This window comes from Pangasianodon hypophthalmus, chromosome 1 (assembly GCF_027358585.1).
Source record: "Pangasianodon hypophthalmus isolate fPanHyp1 chromosome 1, fPanHyp1.pri, whole genome shotgun sequence".
NCBI classification, from domain to species: Eukaryota; Metazoa; Chordata; class Actinopteri; order Siluriformes; family Pangasiidae; genus Pangasianodon; species Pangasianodon hypophthalmus.
In genome coordinates, this window is record NC_069710.1 from 34247287 (window position 1) to 34267614 (window position 20328).

A 20328-nucleotide genomic window follows, 5' to 3' on the forward strand; every position below is an offset into this window, starting at 1 on the left:
AAAAGGTCTGGTGTTCTGTTTTCCCGTGTAGTGCAGTCAACAAACAGATGGAAATTTGGGAGAGTGGAATCCAGATCTACATTGTTAAAGTCTTCAGTAATGACCACAAAAGCTTCTGGGTGTTTAGACTGTAACTTAACAACAGTGGCGTGTATAACGTCACATGCTGCTTCCTTGTCAGCTGACGGTGGTTTTAGTGATTATGGTGTCATTGTTTGGTGGTAAATTCTGCACAAGACAAGAAGCGTGTGATAAAATTTGTTTTACCTTCCTGGTCGTTGTCTTTAGTACATTACGCCATGTTAAGCATTTAGACTGGCCTGATAGATCGGCCTAGCCTACAGTATCTACAATCCATTCTCGCTTATTGTTAACGCTCCCAAGGACACCTTGACATCTGTATGGAAAAAATGCAGTCCATCCAAATGTAAAGGAATCTCAAAATGACCAAGATCAGCAAACTGCATTCCCAAGACATCAGGCTGATGAGGTCTGCTGGAAGTTCCACTCCAGAAATACACCACCATCTGAGGTCCACTGGTGTACATGCTACATTGAGCACCATCAGAAGACATTATAAAGAACGAACATCATGCACACGTAATCCTCTCAAAATAAATTAGTTACCCACTACATACAGTATGACACTATCACAAATGTAAACATGTTGCAACAATGTCATGCGTTGGTTGTGCCTAAAGTGTCAAATATTTATTTAATGTTTTGCTCTTGATTTTAGGGACGTTGTTGCAGCCATAGACTACATCACTAGCCATAATAATGAACTGCCCGCAAGTTCAGTGAAAAAACAGCTCTGTTGTGACAGTGGAGTGGACGTCAGTGAGCGTTCCATTCGGAGGATCAGGCAAATACTTGAGTGGAAGTATGGGAAAACGCAAAATTGTTCCTTGATCAGAGACAAAAATAAAGAGATACGTCTCCAACAAGCCCAAATATGGATCAACGAGAAGGAGACATTTCACAAAGTCATTTTCACTTGATGAAACCACGGTGGTTTTGGATCACTTTGTCATAAGAGTGGCAAACGAGTGTCCAAACCAAAGCTGAAACACCCACAGAAAGTTCATGTTTGGGGAGCCAGACTGGGACTGGGACCTATTACAATCTTCGAAGGGATAATGGACCCTCTTTGGAAGGGATAATGGAAAGACAGACCCTCTTTGAAGATGCTGTTATAAAAAAAAAACCTGCCACTCCCTAGATTATGAAAAACTTCAGAGTCCATCACCACTTTTTCCAGGACAATAACCCGAAACACACTTCTGCAAGCAGAGTCATTGCTACAGAGGGTATAAATTGGGTGAAGACTCCACCAGAATCCACTGATATGAATCCCTTTGAGATGGTGTGTCATGCTCTGAAAGACTAGATTCGTAAAGAAGCAAAACAAACTACAACGTCTGATTTGATTGTTACCATAATGAATTCTGGTTTGAGGAACTTACAGTAACAGCATGCAACAAGTACATAAATAAATTCTTCCAGCAGTGGTTGAGCATCAGGGTGGACACACTGGAATGTAGCATACATAGGCTAAAGTGTAATGCCATAAAATGAAAATACTGTACATTTCTGACCACTTTCCAATAAACATAAACTTTTTATTGGCATAATCATTTTGGTGTATTTTTTAGATTAAACTGGAACATAATAAAACTGAGTGCTACAGTAATGAGTGTAGCCCCCTATCTATATTTATCAACAATCGAACATGCATGCCAAACAAAGGTAATAAAAATACTGTGACACCCACTATAGAGGGAATAGTGAATTAGTGAGTGATTTCAGATACAGTATGACCACAGGTGGACACAATGACAAAAAATGCAACTTATAAAGTCATATACTGTAAGTAATAATAAATACACAGTTGTGGGATGCAGCCTAAACTCACAATTGCGAGAATTAAACTTGCAATTGTGGGAAATTCAGGGTGAGTGAAACTGGCAAAACCGGTTGGTCGGAAATTCCACCTCACGCCCCATGAATGGAAGATTATCCAACAAATTTACCCAGAGGTAATATATATAAAGAAAAAGCGGGGCCATGGTCGAGGGCCGGTTTGTGAATGGGCGGCAGAGCTGGAGAAGGTGAATGGTAAGAATTACACACCCATGCGGATTTAGGCTAATGAATGTTTCATTGACTGGTGGTAAGGATAAAGAGAGGAAACAAAAGAGCATTGGTAGAGCAAGAGCTGAGCTGCATTGAGCCGTGTGTGTGTATGTTGTTTAAAATAAAACCACTGAAAAGTGAGCGAAGTATTAATGGCCAATAAAAGAGCCTTTTTGAGTTATCTGCCAAGCCTGCCTCCAGTCTCCTAATTTCCCTCGCAACCCAAATGTTTGACAACACCAAACACCAAAGTTTACCTCAGTTTGCATAGAGAAGTCACCATTTACATCTACAAACTGAGGCCTAAATCCTGACTAATGGTGTGGAGGAAGACTAGACAGACAGGTGCAATCTTGGGTTACGGTAGTCACTGAAAGCACAAACAGACACAAATAAGTAGACTCGCAGGAATGAGAAACCATGTGTGTGTGTCTGAATACATCATAATTAATCTACAATCTTCCAAAATATTCTATATTTAACCCTGAGATCATAAACTTTGTTCCAGTAGTGAAATAGTTTATATTTTTGTTGTAATGAACAGCATATTTATTGTGTGTTGAATAGTCCTCTTTTAGATTCCACTAAGTCTTCCAAATGTACAATAAATTTGCAGATTATGGAGGAGGACACTACTGAGAACAATGTCCAGGAGAAACAGCAATCAGCACAGTCTACAGCTCTTCTGGATAATAACATTGCAACCAATTCATCAGTGACTGAACAGGTAAATCTCCTCAATCATAGTAGTAGTGTTTGTTAGAGCATCCTCTTTATTTATTTTGTCTACTTTACTACCTGCTGACTGGGTGAAAGTACACTAACTGTGATTTAAATACGTGACAACAAAAGTAGAGTAGAAAGGTATTAAATGAGTGACACTGTTTATTTAAGTGTTTGTTTATTATCTTTTTTGTTAATAGTTTCTATATAGAGTCCCCAGAAAGCAGGTTTTAGTCAGGCTGAGAGGAGTTAATGCTATTTTACTGCCATATTTAAGCATTAACTACAAAACAATGTGCATGTATGAATGCATCATTTATTCCAACATTTTTCGAAATATAATATGAACATGGAAATCATAAACTTCATTCCTATTTTGAAACAAATAATATTTTAGTTTTAACATGTTGAAGCATTCTACTGCCACAGTAGCAGTAACCACAGAACATTAGACATTAAACATTCAACATGGCAAACATTCAGCTTTTTCGGTTTGTCGAGTGCAGAATGTTTAGTTATTCTTCCTCCATCGTTGAGAGCTTTATTTGTCATAAGTGTATATTAGTTAGCTCTCTGACGGAGAAGATTGCAGCATTTAAGGTGCGCGTCCAGACTCCAGAGAGGGTTAATGAGAGTGAGAGTATTGTAGTTTCTGTAGGGGAAAGTCTGGATGCCTTAGGTGGAATTAGCAATCACCCAACTCCGTCATTTGAGCCCTCACAGCGGGGCGAATGAGTGATGACTTGGTGGCATAATCGCAAAGCCAAGGCTAATGCTAAGGCTTGCCCACAGGAGCACCAATCCTCTCCGCTTCACATATCTAACAGGTTTGCTCTCCTAAGTGAAGCACCAGCCAAGAAACCTGAAAGAGCTCTGGTTATAGGAGACTCTATCTTAGGGCACATAAAATTGGGTAGCAGCGCTAGTTAGGTGTATACCGGGAGCAAGGGTGCCGAACATAGCAGGTAATCTTAGAGTCTTAGGCAAGAATAGGTTTTCAACGGTAGCTAATGAGATACACTTTCTTCAGTCAGAGGTTACTAAGAGCAACATCGTGGAGGTGTGTAAATTAGTGAAGGTGATGTCTGATGCAGTAATATGCTCTGGCCCCATCCAAAAGTGGTGTGGCGGTGTAGCTTACAGCAGGTTATGGTCACTGAACTGCTGGATGCCCAGGTGGTGCACCAAAAACAATGTAGGCTTTATAGATAATTGGAGTAGTTTTGAGGGCAAGGCTGGCCTGTTAGGGCGGGACGGTGTCCATCCCACTCAGGAAAGTGCTGCTGTCATTTCTTGCATCATAGCACATAGTCTCAGAACAGGCCTAGTTAATCAGTAACAATCCAGAGCCAAGGCCAGGGAGCAGACAAGCAGGCTAAACAGACCATCTGCTAGCTGCACTGAGTTGTCACATAGGGTCCACTATACTGAGGCTGTGTCTGTTCCCTGAACTAAACAAAAATGTAGAAATACTCAGAAAGTTTGTTTTAGTGACCTAATTAACATAAAATTAAATCATAGTGAATACACAGCCAACACCTTTAATCTGAAGCTAGGACTGTTAAATAATAGATCTCTTACATCTAAAGTATTTATTGTTAATGAAACTATTACTGATCAGGAGTTTAAAATTTACTGTGTTTAACAGAAACGTGCATTAAACCAAATGAGTATGTAGCATTAAATGAAGCTAGTCCTCCTGGATACAGTTATATACATCAGTCTAACTGGCAGAGGAGGAGGTGTCGCAGTTATTTATAATGCTAATCTAGTATTCAACACTTTTGAAGTTCTTTTTACTAACATAACATATGTAGCCACAAAAATACGTCTAACCTAGTTGTTTCTTTAGACAAAGCATTAATTGTTGGAGACTTTAATGTTCATTTTGATAACCTGGAAGACGCTCTGAGAATAGAGGTTGTGTCCATTCTAGATTTGGTAGTGGTCAATCAGAACATGATAGGACCCACTCATAATGGTGGTCACACTCTTGATCTAATAATGACGTTTGGATTAAATATAGAAAGTATAGTCAAATTTCCACAGTCTGAAGTTCTCAGATCATTATCTCATCTCTTTGAAAATGTGTCTTAATCATAATATATGCACCTTGCCATCGTACCATGTCAAATGTACATTCACATCAGCTACTGAGTGAGTTTTATCAATAATCTCCTAGAGTTATCAACTATGATAAATCTCCTAGTGATCTACAGTATCAACTAGATCACTGTCTGACCCCACAGAGCTTGATTAGGCAACTAACTGATTGCTTAGAGTCAATGTTCCACTATACAATAATGTAGCCCCCTTAAACAAAAAATAATTAGAGAGAAAAAAACTAGCATCCTGGTATAATGATAATACACACCTTAAAATAGACCAGTTGAAAATTAGAATGTAAATGCTATCAAACTAAATTGGTAATATTTCAAACAGCATGGAAGGAGAACCTGCTGAGCTATAGAATATATACAGTCAGGTCCATAAATATTGGGAACAGTGACACAGTTTTGGTAATTTTGCCTCTGTACACCACCACAGTGGATTTGAAATGAAGCAGTCAAGATGTGACTGAAGCATAGACTTTCAGCTTTAATTCAAGGGGTTTAACAAAAATATTGCATTAACCGTTTAGGAATTACAGCCATTTTTTACAGAGTTCCTCCATTTTCACAGGCTCAAAAGTAATGGGACAAACTAATATAATCATAAATATTAGGATTATTTTTATTACTTGGAGGTAAATCCTTTGCAGTCAATGACTACCTGAAGTCTGGACCCCATGGACATCACCAAATGCTGAGTTTCCTCCCTTGAGATGATTTGCCAGGTCTTTACTGCAGCCATCTTCAGTTGCTGCTTGTTTGTGGGTCATTCTGCCTTCAGATTTGTCTTCAGTAAGTGAAAAGCAGCTCAGTTGGGTTGAGGTCAGGTGACTGACTCGGCCATTTAAGAACATTTAATTTCCAAGCTCTTGGGCTGCTTTCACAGTATGTTTTGGGTTGTTATCCATCTGTACTGTGAAGCGCTGTCCTATCAGTTTTGCAGCATTTGACTGAATCTGAGCAGAAAGTATAGCTCTGTACACTTCAGAATTCATCCTGCTACTTCTATCAACAGTCACATTATCAATAAACCCCAGTGACCCAGTTCCATTGGCAGCCAAACACGCCCATGCCATAACACTGCCTCCACATGTTTGACAGATGATGTGGTATGCATTGGATCATTAGCCCTTCCTTTCCTTCTCCATACTTTTCTCTTCCCATCATTCTGGTACAAGTTAATCTTGCATCAGAACTGGTCAGGCTTTTTTTAGAGGTTTTTAGCAAAATCTAATCTGGCCTTTGTGTTCTTGAGTGTTACCAGCGGTTTGCATCTTGAGGTAAACCGTCTGTATTTACATTCATGAAAGTGGCTCTTGATTGTAGACTTTGACAATGATAGGCCTACCTCCTCCAGAGTGTTCCTGACTTGGCTGGATGTTGTGAAGGGGTTGTTCTTCAATAAGAAAAGAATTCTGCAATCATCCACTTTAGTTGTTTTCTGTGGTCTCCCAGGCCTTTTGGTGTTGCTGAGCTCGCCAGTGCATTCCTTCTTTTTAAGAATGTACCAAATTGTTGATTTGGCCCTCCTAAAGTTTCTGCTATCTCTCTGATAGGTCTGTTTTGGTTTTTCAGCCTAATGATGGCCTCCTTCACTTGCATCAACACCTCTTTGGACGGCATATTGAGAGTTCCCATGAACAGCTACCAAATGCAAATTCAACACTTGGAATCAGCTCCAGACCTTTTATCTCCTTAATTTATCATGATATAAGGAGGAAACAGGCCACAGCTGGCCATGAAACTGCTTATCAGTCAATTGTCCCATTACTTTTGAGCCTGTGAAAATGGAGGAACTCTGTAAAAAATGGCTGTAATTCCTAAACGGTTAATGCAATATTTTTGTTAAACCCCTTGAATTAAAGCTGAAAGTCTACGCTTCAGTCACATCTTGACTGCTTCATTTCAAATCCACTGTGGTGGTGTACAGAGGCAAAATTACCAAAACTGTGTCACTGTCCCAATATTTATGGACCTGACTGTATAGCCAATCACAATCTCTCAACCATGTGTGTTTTAAAAAAGACTAGAACACAGAATCTCTTCTAATGAAAACTCTAGGTAATTTCATTATCTGTTTGTGTTACCCATAATGCACTGCAAGTGGAAAATGTACCAGTCATGTTTAATGTCTTCATACAAAATCGCTAGTCCTTTTAGCTAGCAGGTTATTAGCGCTATACAGGCTACAATAAGTATGGAATAAAATATGACAGGGTGGTGTGATGAAGCGGAGTTACTGCCCTGAAGTTGATTATTTTCCTATAACAGTAAGTTACAACTTTACCTCTAACTGTTACAATGTTCTGACACTGGATACTCCTTCACTAGTGTGAACAACTTTTGAGCTAAATGTTTGATAGGTGTACTCCTGTGCTAGCTGCAGCGCCCTCTAGTGTCCAGTTCATGTCTGTCAATTTAGGACACAGCCACAGTGACAGGAACCTCATCAGAATGAGGTGTCTTTGTGATTACAGTGTGTGTGTGTGTGTGTGTGTGTGTGTGTGTGTGTGTGTGAGGAGATGTGTACTCTAGAGAAATTATGTGGGGAATGTTTGTAAAGCTCAAGTCGATTTCATGAATCAGAGAGAAGAAAAACGCGCTTGCAGGCAAGAGTAATCTCATTACGCACACACACACACACTGTGTGTATATGGTATAAGAACATGCTGGAATGTGTAATATGTGATCAGACTGAGAATACCCGTTTCTAATTGGATGCCTCCAAAGTAGATTTAGGTTCTAAATCACTGTAATTATGTGAATTGTAACCCCGGCAAAGAGCTAAACGTGTAGTTACAGATCCTTGAACAACAATCAGAAATATGAATGAAACTGATCTAAAGGCTACAAATGATTCTCAAGAGAAAATATTTTAAATAGTGACAAATTTAATTGAGTGACTTTTTAAAAAAATAATTTCAATCTTTAAATTCTTTTATTCTGTTGGCAGATCATTGGTTCTATGTAAAGAAATGCTTGAAAAAATAAAACATATCCATTAAATTAAAAAAGTAAAATAAAAAAAAGAAAATAATAGTGAAATAAAAAAAATAATAATAAATAATAAATAATAAAATAATAATTTCAAACAAAAAATGGCTCTTAATGGAAATCAGTATCAGTAGGCTTCTAAACAGTATGAGCTAGGGCTCTAATATAGATATCTATGATGTCAATAAGAAACACACACACAGTCACACACAAAGAGGAGTTTACTGGAGTTTAGAGCCAATGGAGGGGGCACAAACTTTATATGACTCTAATCTGACAGGGCTTTATCACTGATGTGTGTGTGTGTGTGTGTGTGTGTGTGTGTTCGGGTCTAAGTGAAAGTCAAAGTCCATTTTGTGGAATAAGGAAGCAAATCATTGGCAGGAGAAAAACACAGTAAGTATGTAAATGTAAAGCTCTAATATGTGAATGTTGTGAATGTGCACTAGATGAAGAACAGTTCAGTTGATTTGTACTGAAGTTGTAACTTCCACAGTTTACTGTAGGACCTGATTTCCCTGTAAGTGAAGCGTGTGATGATACAGGGTTAGATTTAACACCGCCATGTTGGAGTGAAGTAAATATGTGTCCTGCAGTGTTTCTCTCTCTAATGAAGTGCTGGAGCGTCAGGCGTCTCTTCCAATTTGGGAAAATCGCTAGTTCTTTAAAAATGGTGTCACTGGGCTCAGTGCTTCATTTGTAAATCTGCAACTTTTTGTAGATTTGAGTCCCTGTACTCCCTAAAAGCCTGAATGACTGTACGTGGGATGTTAAGGCCATTGAATTGCTGCCAGTCAGTGTCACTTTCAAAGCCATGCGCAGGTTGACAGCGTTTAGCCTCCTTGTAAGAGCTTCTAAAAACCTTCCACATTCAGGCTAGCATTATCACTGCTAGTTGTGGGAACGGTCACCAAACTGCTTCATAAGTGACCTTCAAATTCTCTTTCTCTCTCTGTGTGTGTGCGTGTGTGTGTGTAGGTTTACAGGTGTAATCTGTAGGAGGAGACATGACCTCCAACATGAGTGTGTCTGTGAAAAAGCGCTTAAAGGAATATGAGAGGTGAGCGAAGGGTGTGACCCAGTGAAAAACAGAAATGTTCTCACATTCACCAACACTAAACAGATCAGACTCTGATGTGTTTCTGTGAAAAGTGACTAGTGAATAGTTTAATTCAGCAGCTTTGTCTCAAGATGTTCAAAACCAGCTGATGATTAGTGACATTAAGCTACTGAAATTAGTAACATTAAAAACATCTAACACATCTAAGTATGAAGGTTAAAGAATCGTATCAGTGTTAATAAGGAATACCATCAGATTTTAACTACAGTTGAATTATTCAGTATTGCTGCAGAACAGTAATAATGATGCAGTGGTTGTGTGTGTTTAGTCTGATTCAGGGTGAGAGATCAGACTCACCTGAACCCAGCTGTGTGTCCATGAAGAGTCACGAGTCAATGGATCAACCAATAGACTTCAGAGACACAGACTGTGCTACTGATCTGAGGTGAGGACAGTTTAATGTATGAGTGCAGTGTTTTATCTCTCACACTCTCATAATCAAACATCTCTCAAATATCTGTGTATTCACTGCTTTGTGTTTGTAGTTATGAATATGATTTATAGTCCTTGTTAAACTTTTAACAAGTGTTTTGTTTGTTCATAGACTGCAGAAGAATAAATCAAAAATCATTAAGAAGAGGCATTTGGAGGCCATATTCAAGGTGTGTGTGTGTAACTTTTCCTAATCCCAGCATTTTAATTAATATCTCTATCTGTCTGCTGCCAGAGATTTGAGTAATCATTACACCTATTCCACTCTCACTGCAATGTGACAGAACAAAATACTGAGCAACACTAAGAGAGAACACGAGTGTATTGTGTTTTCCTCATTGGTTTCAAACACATAGAAATGCTTAATGACTCTCCTTCATTATTTTGCTCGTCTGTGCCCTCAGCTGAAACCAGTTTGTCTGGATGCCACCTATTGAATAGGCCTGGAATACACGAATTTAAAATCCCCAAAGCTGTATTTAGTGCAAAACCTTTTTATTTATTACATCTGCTTGTAGAATCTTTATGATTAATTATAGAAAAATGTAGTTTTATATTTTCAGTAATATGAAGTTTTCAGTAATGAACACATACTCATGTGACATAATAGTGTTTCTGTATTTTTCTCATTCTGTTTCAAATCAGGATCTGGAGCACAAAGTCATCACTCTGTTAAAGAATGAGCTGAAGAGATTTAAGAATCTCCTGAGTCCAGATTACCCAGCATGCTCTGAGAGGGAGGTGGAGGATGAGGAGGATCAGAGCAGTGTCAGAGAGGGAGCGCTGAAGATCACACTGCACGTCCTGAAGAAGATGAACCACACAGATCTCGCTAACACACTGCAGAAGAGTAAGAGCTCATGGGGTTATAACATCACTGTAACTTTAGAGGAAGGAAACTGTTCTAAATTTATTAAACACATCATAATGATGTGCTTTTATCAACAGAATATAATAACAGATCAGTACTGACATTACATATGCTATACAGATATGAAAATATCAATAGTCAACAGAGATGATCATAGAGTTTACATTTTATTCTTCTTTTTATCAGGATTTGTCGTGTACCATCGAAAACTCAAATCCAAACTGAGAGAGAAATGTAAAAGAATTAATGAAGGAATCTCACAGCATGGAAGCTCAGCACTTCTGAATGAGATCTACACAGATCTCTACATCACAGAGGGTTGGAGTGGAGACGTGAATAATGAACATGAGGTGAGACAGATTGAGACAGCATCCAGGAGACCAGCAACACAGGAGACACCCATCAAATGTAATGAGCTCTTTAAAGACAAGTCCATCAGAAGTGTGCTGACTAAAGGAGTTGCTGGAATTGGAAAAACAGTCTCTGTGCAGAAGTTCATTCTGGACTGGGCCGAAGGAAAAGCAAATCAGGACGTCACCTTCATGTTTCCACTTCCCTTTAGGGAGCTGAATCTGATGAAGCAGAAAAATCTCAGTCTGATGAATCTTCTTCATCACTTTTTCCCAGAAATAAAAGAATTACAGTTAATAGACTGTAATGTTCACAAAGTGATATTCATCTTTGATGGTCTGGATGAGTGTCGACTTCCTCTAAATTTCCAGAACAATGAGAGTTTGTATGATGTGACAGAGTCAACCTCAGTGGATGTGCTGCTGACAAACCTCATCAAGGGGAATCTGCTTCCCTCTGCTCTCCTCTGGATAACCTCTCGACCAGGAGCAGCCAATCAGATCCCTCCTGAGTGTGTAAACCAGGTAACAGAGGTACGAGGATTCAGTGATCCTCAGAAAAAGGAGTACTTCAGGAAGAGGATCAGTGATGAGAGCCTGGCCAATAAAATCATCACACACATGAAGTCTTCAAGAAGCCTCTACATCATGTGCCACATCCCAGTCTTCTGCTGGATTTCAGCCACTGTTCTAGAGAGAATGTTAGGTGAAGCAGAGGTTGGAGAGATCCCCAAGACTCTGACCCAAATGTTCACACACTTCCTGATCTTTCAGATCAAACACAAGGAGCAAAAGTACCATCAGAAATGTGACCCTGATCCTCAGCAGACCAGAGAGAGTATCCTGGCACTGGGAAAACTGGCTTTCCAACAGCTGGAGAAAGGAAACCTGATCTTCTATGAGGAAGACCTGAGAGAGTGTGGCATTGATGTCACAGAAGTGTCAGTGTACTCAGGAGTGTGCACCCAAATCTTCAGAGAGGAGTTTGGGCTTCACTTTGGGAAGGTGTTCAGCTTTGTACATCTGAGTGTTCAGGAGTTTCTGGCAGCTTCATATGCATTTCTCTCTTTCATCAGCAGAAATGTAACAGAACAACAAATCACTCATCTGTCTGATCTTTTAACCAAATCAAACATGTCTGATTTCCTCAGAAGTGCAGTGAACAAGGCCTTACAGAGTGAGAATGGACACCTGGACCTTTTCCTCCGCTTTCTTTTGGGTCTCTCACTGGAGTCCAATCAGACTCTCTTACGAGGCTTAATGCCACAGACAGGAAGCAGCTCTCACAACAAACAGGAAACAGTCGAGTACATCAAGGAGAAGATCAGGGAGAATCCATCTCCAGAGAAATCCATCAATCTGTTCCACTGTCTGAATGAACTGAATGATCATTCTCTAGTGCAGGAAGTACAGCATTATCTGAACAGTCGAGATCACAATCATCTCAGGGGAGTCAGTCTCTCTCCTGCTCAGTGGTCAGCTCTGGCATTTGTGTTGCTGAACTCAGACGAGAATCTGGATGAGTTTGATTTGAGTAAATATGATCCATCAGAGAAATGTCTTCTGAGGCTGCTGCCAGTGGTCAAAGCATCCAGAAAAGCTAAGTAAGTAATTTTAAAATTATTTCATAAATGTATTACTAACTACCTAAATGTAATATTTATTATTTTAAATGAACACTAATGATGCTGCACTGATTAGGATAATGCTTATCATTAATTACTCTAATCAGTTCACTGTTATTCTGTATGTAAGGAGAATGAGGGAGCTTATTGAAGAGAGCATCATTAAATAAATAGCTGTTTTTTTCTCTTTGCTTAACACAAAACAATCTTAATAAGGTAAAATGTGCATAAAAGGTATAGATCTAAGATATAACAATAAAAAAGAGAAAATATATTAATTTATTGGGAAAAACATGACAGAAATGTCAGGTTTCAACCCTTTAAACACATGTTGTCTTGAAATGTGATAATACATAATTAGTACATAAATACAGTTAATTTAATTGATAAAAACACAAATATTCGTACACTGTTTTAACTGCAGGTCTGGACTGCACGATATAGCATGAATATTGTATTTTATAGTGAAAAACTCAATCCTAGAAAATCTGCAAAACCAGATGGTTTAGATGCTTACTTCTTAAACCTCCCACTGCTAAAAGGTAGAGACCCCTGTCATCTTAATAACTATAGGCCTACACCCAAATTATCAGCTCTTGCCCAAACACTAGAACTTTTAATAAGCTAACAATTAAAGGAACATTTATAGAGTGAATACATGACTACATGAATACCAGTCTGCTTTTAGAAAACGCCATAGCACAACTACTGCTGCTGTGAAAGTAGTTAATGATATTGTCACGGCCTTAGACAAGAAACAACACTGTGTTTGACTTTTCATTGATACGTGGAAGGTGTCTGATAGCATTGACTGTTCTATTCTGCTGCAGAGGTTGACTGACTCAGGGCTGTCCAGTCGAGCTGTTACTTGGTTTTCACATTATTTGTTGGATAGGACTCTGTGTTCAGGCTGATGGTTTGTTTTCTAATGTGTTGTCTGTCCATAAAGAGGTGCAACAGTGCACTTTTATTCTTTATTTTTATAAATCATTTAGGAAGAAAAGTTGATTACGCAAATATGAACTTTTATGCTGATGATATGATGTTATTTATTGCTGTGCTCCTGTCTTGGCTGAAGCGATAAATAAACTTCAAAAAGCTTTTAAGGGAATAGAATCCCAATTCAAATCATTAAAATTATTTCTAAATGCAGATAAAACTAAAATGATGGTCTTCATAATGACACATGCATCTCTCTAATTTAACACACTCCATTCTTAATGGGAAGAAAATTCATTCAAACCCTGTCCCTTTTTACATTTCCATGTTTTTACCAGTGTTGCCAACTTAGCGACTTTGTTGCTAGATTTAGCGACTTTTTTCCCAAAAAAGCGACTAGTGACAAATCTAGCGACTTTTTGGACGAACCTTAGCAACTTTCCAAATGTCACCAGTACTGTCCTGCGCGAGCACGAGGTCTTGCTTCCCTGCTGCAGTCACACCCCTCTGTGCGTCTGCTCTGTTCAGTGAGTGGCTGAGAGACGAGCAGCGCATTCCGTTGACCGCACAGCAGCTGACATAGATGTGAATGAACTGCGCATGTGCACGCTGTGTTGCCACAGACCAATCACTTACCAGCTTCTCCTTTGTATTAAATTTGAAAGATTATTGTGACCGTTTATTCTTGTCATGTGTTTATATTACTCACTACCACAGGGCTTTAGTTCATTCCAGTTTTTGAACTCACTGAATTCAGATAGTTTATCTAGAGACTGTACACTGTACTTATTCAAACACAACAATAAACTTCATTAAACTCATATACACATATAAAAAACATATACACATAATACAAATATAAAAATTGCATACACAATACAAATATGAATACATATACACATACAGCTAGAACATTACACACATTCAAATAGTAACATGTCACACTCTAAAATATATTCCCAAAAATACAGAAAAGAATGGGAGCTGATCCCTGAATTTAAGGGGTGGCTGAAGCTCTATGTGGGCAATGACACAAGGGCTTACTGTCTGTACTGCAAGACAGAATTTTGTGCCGAGTTATCTGACATTAAAAAGCATGCATCAACTCAGAAGCACAACGAAAAGTCCAAGCCTTATAATCAAGCCAAGCAATCTACATTGCCATTTTCTCCAAAATACACTGACTCTTTAAAACAGGCAGAGGCAACAATGGCAATGGCTATAGCAGAGCACCGCTCCATTCTCTCTTGTGACCACATTGGTAAAGCATGCAAAGCTGCTTTTCCAGATTCCAGTGCAGCCAAACATTTTCGGATGCACCGTACCAAGAGTACTGAAATGATCCATGGGGTGTTGGCACCATATTTCCTTAAAAGATTGGTGGCTGATATTGGTGACAGCAAATACAGCCTCCTTCTTGATGAAAGCACTGATGTAAGTGTCTCAAAGTACCTTGGGATTGTAATTCGGTATTTTAGTGAGGACAAGGCAAATGTGGTGGCTACCTACCTAGGCCTTGTTGAGCTGGAGGGAGGGGATGCTAGAACAATAGCCAGAGCAGTTCTAGATTTTCTTGGGAAGTGTGATCTCAAGAGGGAGAACTTGCTTGGCATTGGCACAGATAATGCATCTGTAATGACAGGAGTGTACAATGGTGTGCACAAAATTCTGAGGGAGGAGAGTGACTTAAAACATCTAGTCCTTATCCGCTGTGTGTGTCACTCCCTACAGTTAGCTGTAAGCTCTGCCTCCAAAAACACTCTTCCACGTAGCGTGGAATGTCTTGTTAGAGAAACCTATAATTGGTTCTCTATTTCTCCAAAGCGCAGAGAGGCATACAAGGCCGTCTATCAGACAATAAACTGTGGGGAGAAGCCTTTACTGATAACAAAGGTCTGTGCCACACGCTGGCTTTCCATAGAGCCTGCTGTGTCCAGAATCCTGGATCAGTGGGAGGAGTTAAAATTGCATTTCAGTCTCACCATGTTGAGTGAGCACTGTTACATGGCAGATGTTCTACATTCCATGTACAGTGACCCACAGAACCTCCTGTATCTCACTTTTTTAAAATCTATAATTAGTGAGGTGCAGTCTGCTGTTAAGGCTTTTGAGGGGGAACAGTCGGATCCGCTCAAGCTGCTTGACTGTTTAATGAGGCTTATAAAGTCTGTCTGCAGCAGAGTCATTAATCCGATGGCAAAAACTGATGTCCTTAAAGAGCCAATAGATGGACACATTTCTCCCAAACCATACCTTGGCTATATATTTGAGTCCAAGGCAGCACAGCTGAACCTCTCTCCCGAGGAGGAGGACTGTGTGCGAAGAAGATGTGTGAACTACAACATCTCCTTAGCAAATGAATTGAGAGCAAGGCTCCCAGATAATATGGAGATACTGCAGCACATGTCTTTGTTCAATGTGGGGGAGACACTAAACCACAACAAGAGCCTTACAGACATGGCAAAACTTGCAGACCTGTTAGGATATTGCTCGGCCACAACTGATAAAACTATTAATCAGTGGAGGTCTATTCACCTTCAGAAATGGGAGGAAACAACAAACACTTTGGCGTTCTGGGCTGAAGTTAAGAAGTATAGAGATTCAGCAGGCATAAACCCATATGAAGACTTGGCTTCTGTTGCAGTTTCTGTCCTCTCCCTCCCATAACTCAAATGCTGAGGTAGAGAGGCTGTTCAGTCAAATGGGTGTCATTACAAACAAACTCAGGAACCGCATGTCCCTGCAGACCCTCAGCTCTATTCTGTATATTAGATATGGTTTGAGGTTGGCTGGAGATGCATGTTATGAGCACAAACTGCCTGATAAAGTGCTGCAGCTCTTTGGCACTTCAGCTGCCTATTCATTTAAGTCCTGTCCAGGTTCTAGCTCATCCTCTGCATCCAATATCACCCCACAGGAGGAGAGCACTGAGGGTATGGATCTTGTGGATGATGACGAATTCTGTCTTAGCATTCTCATGGAGTGATCTGGAATGAGAATCACAAAAGTTGTTAAATAGTGTTTTTCTTTCACATACAATGAATTTGCTTTGGTTTTGTGAGTCAGGCTGACTTAAAAAAAAAAATAAAAATTTTTAAATCTTTTACATTTGCTATGTATGTAATGTTCATTATCTCCATTCAGTTAAATTATCATATTATAATAATAGAGTATTTGAGCATAGATTGACTCCATTTTATGACAATTTCTATCTGTTGATTAAAATGCAGTTTTTTAGTATTCACATTTTTTGTAAATATGCACATAGTTCGTTTGTAAATGTGCACAGTATTTTATTATTATTATTATTATTATTATTATTATTATTATTATTATTATTATTTTGTAAATATGCACATAGTTCATTTGTAAATATGCAAATAATTGAACCAAAGGTTTCTCCTCTAGGGGCAGATTATCACTAACGTCTCTGACTGAAACTGAATATCATTGTTGTGACTTGTAGCCTACACTGTGAGAGAACAAGCAAAATATTGTGTGGCAGAACACATTCTCTATGAGTTCTCATTGTCCACGTAAACAGAACTGATAATATCACAGCACATATGCTGTCTTTAACTTACATGTAGAGTGGTTTTTGTCCAACGACGTCGTGGTTCACCGGAATTTTATCAGTGCTGTGGAAGTAACTTCTGGTTAACATGTAGTAAGTTCTGTTTCGGTGACTGACAGAAAATATGTAATTGAGAACAGCTTTACTGGACATTCGGCTATATATTTATATTAAATTAGTGAGCACGGATTAGGGGAGAAAACAGTTATGAAGTGCCGACATTACGCAGCGGCAGAGTGCAGATACGACATGATGACATCATTAATATGCTAATGACGCATGACGACATTTAGTGACATTTAGCTACTTTCCATTGAAAATAGTTGGCAACGCTGGTTTTTACATTTCCATGTTTTTACATTGACTTTGTGCTGCCAATGCTGATATTATTAAGTGCCACTGTTGTGCTGATATAGAGACGCATGACGACATTTAGCTACATTCCATTGAAAATAGTTGGCAACGCTGGTTTTTACATTTCCATGTTTTTACATTGACTTTGTGCTGCTCTGTGTGACATTACATCCTGCTGATGTTTACACACTGCACTGATCTTATGCCTTGATTTTGTGAGTGAACCAGAATCATGAAAATCTGGCTTTAATCTGAGGTTTGTGGTTGTCAGAGGCATCTTGAAGACCAGTTATGTTAAGCTTGGTTGTTCGTCACAACCTTGCGATCACTTTATACAGCCGACAAAATCTACTAGACATTAAACTTCCATCTGCTACCATCAGAGACACTTCGGTCCTCGGACTCAAGTGAGCGGCCAGTCCGACAGGAAGTGCCCGTCACCGGCGTCGCGAACGTAAACAAAGCCGGGGTAAGCGGGGCGGCCTGCGGGCTAAAGCTAAAGCTCAACCCGCATCGTCCAACGCTACCAAGCATCTTCCCTGCCACTGTACGGTCTCTGGCTAATAAGATCGATGAAATACGGCTATTTCCATGATTCCCAGCGAGTCGCCATGTCACATGACAACCAAACACCGATCCCTTTACGAAAACACAACCAAAGAGAAAACTCACACAGAGACAAAAGTTCCAGACATAAAGCTAAACAGATTCACAACGTAACTGTTGTTACAAAATGCTTCCCAAATGCTTATAAATCTCATACTGTGGACATGTCACTGACAAAACAGCTTATATTAGTCACAAGAAAAAAACTGAAACAGTGATGAATAATGATGATGAATAGTGAATAACAGAATAATGGACTGCCATCTTTGTTATCTTTTCTATAGAAGTCTACATACACACACATGCCAGTGTAGCATATAGGATTTATTTTTTATTTGTCTCTGTATGCCACAGTTTTAAATTTGGACTCCAACAATTCACATGTGGTTAAAGTGCACATTCTCAGAGTTTAATCAGTGGTATTTTTATACATTTATGGTTTACTACGTCAATATTACAGCACTTTTTATACATTTCCCTCCATTTCCATAATGTTTGGGACGTAGGGCTTCACAGGTGTTTGTGATTTACTCAGGTGTGTTTAATTATTTCATTAGTGCAGGTACAAGAGAGCTTTTAGGATGTTTGTGTTTGAGATGCCAGTGTTCTGATATATCATCATTTCTCTCCCAGGCTGTGGAACTGTAATCTCACAGAGGAAAGCTGTAGAGCTCTGTCCTCAGTTCTCAGCTCAAACTCCTCCAGTCTGAGAGAACTGGACCTGAGTCACAATTATTACCTGCAGGATTCAGGAGTGAAGCTGCTCTCTGCTGGACTGGAGAATCCACACTGTACACTGGAGACACTGAGGTCAGGGGCCATATGTATAAAACTTCTCAGAAATGCTCTTAAGAATAGACTTAAGCTTTGAATTAAGTGTAAAAAAATTCTTAGTAAAAAGTAGGACTTGCTTTTTATAAAGAGTTTATAAAGAGCTTTTTATAAAGAAGCTAAAAGCAACTTTCAGCAAAGTCTAAGACTGACTAAATGCTGACTGAGGTGGCATTTAATCACTTACTTACTTCCTTCCTTTATTGTCCACAAATGGAAATTTGTCTTTGGCTTCACAACACATTATAACAAGACCAATACAATAAAAGACACTTACATAACAGCTCTAAAAGGTAAGATAGAATAAAATACCATACAATACAATTGACTCAACATTTCACTTTAGCATACACGTATATACATTCCCACATGTACATATATCTGCATACATATTAATATTCATGTCTCAGCATTTAAAATTCTAACTGCAGTTGGCACAAATGACATCTGATACACATTTTTACTTGCCCGAGGTTGTCTAAAACGTCGCCCTGATGGCAACAACTGAAACTGACAGTGCAATGGGTGTAGTGAACCCTTTATAAGTAATCTCTGTAAAAGAACATCGATCTTAATTGAATTAAAAGCTGAGCTAAAATCTATAAATAGTAACATAGTAACATAATAAATTCTAACATAATTTGTAGTCTGCTGAATATGTTCAGCCACTAGATTACATAGAGTTAAAGCAACATCGTCTGTACCCCTAGCCTTTTTATATGCAGATTGGAGGGAGTCCAAGTCTTTAACGACATGAGCCTGAATATGTCTTATTAACGCTCTTTCCATACATTTACCCAGGATGGACGTGAGAGCTATTGGTCTACAATCATTTAATTGAGTGGCATTAGATGATTTAGGTACAAGGATAATATTCTATACTTTCCATGAACTAGGGACTACCCTATTATTCAACAAGAGTTGAAACAACTGAGTGAAGATACCAGTCAATTGAAAAGCACAGTCCTTTAACACTCGGCCTTTCAGTCCATCTGGGCCTGGTGCTTTATTTGGCTTGATATGAGCAAGACTAGCTGCAATTTCCTACTCCTGAAAAACAATAGGCTCCTATGTAGGAATATTAAGACATACTCTATCACACTCAATATTACACTCTCCATGATCAAACCTACCAAAGAAGACATTCAACTCCTCTACGAAAGACACACTTTGTGAGGAATACCTTGGTTTTCTCATCTCTCTTCCCATTATAGTGTTAAGTCCTTCCCAAGCCTGCTTTACATTACCCATATATAACTTACTTTCAATCTTATTCTTATATTCCAACTTAGCTTTCTTAATTTGTCCCATAAGTTCCTTTCTTTTTACTCTAACTAGCTCATAATGACCCTTTAAAAAGGCAACTCTTTTCTCTTTAAGACACGTTTTAGAATCTTTGGTAAGCCACGACCTGTTATTTGGATATATTCGAATTGTTTTTGTTTTAACACAATTGTTTTCACAAAAACATATATAAGACGTAATAGTGTCAGTAATTTCATTATCAAGTCATATTCATTTCATTCACAAGTACATTATCGCATGCATCAAAGAACAGTTGCCAATCAGTTCCATCAAAACAGTCTCTAAGTTCCTCTTTACTCTGATCCGTCCACAGTTGTATCTCTTTAATCACCGGTTTTTTTTCGTTTAAGCTTGGCT

At 38.9% G+C, this 20328-nt stretch overlaps 2 protein-coding genes and 1 long non-coding RNA gene across 3 annotated transcripts in view; all 3 read left to right on the plus strand.

Annotated features, from left to right (window-relative positions):
• Positions 1-20328, plus strand: part of LOC113523756 (uncharacterized) — a 507872-nt gene that overhangs the window by 422111 nt on the left and 65433 nt on the right. The window lies entirely within an intron of this gene.
• Positions 8303-9463, plus strand: LOC128318601 (uncharacterized). Its single transcript, XR_008302012.1, has 3 exons — positions 8303-8360; positions 8943-9024; positions 9353-9463. It is a non-coding gene; the product is annotated as an uncharacterized LOC128318601 (long non-coding RNA).
• On the plus strand, positions 10084-12345 carry LOC128318596 (NLR family CARD domain-containing protein 3-like). Its single transcript, XM_053235414.1, has 2 exons — positions 10084-10366; positions 10574-12345. Exons 1-2 carry the CDS (start codon positions 10084-10086, stop codon positions 12343-12345), a joined length of 2055 nt encoding a protein of 684 aa, XP_053091389.1.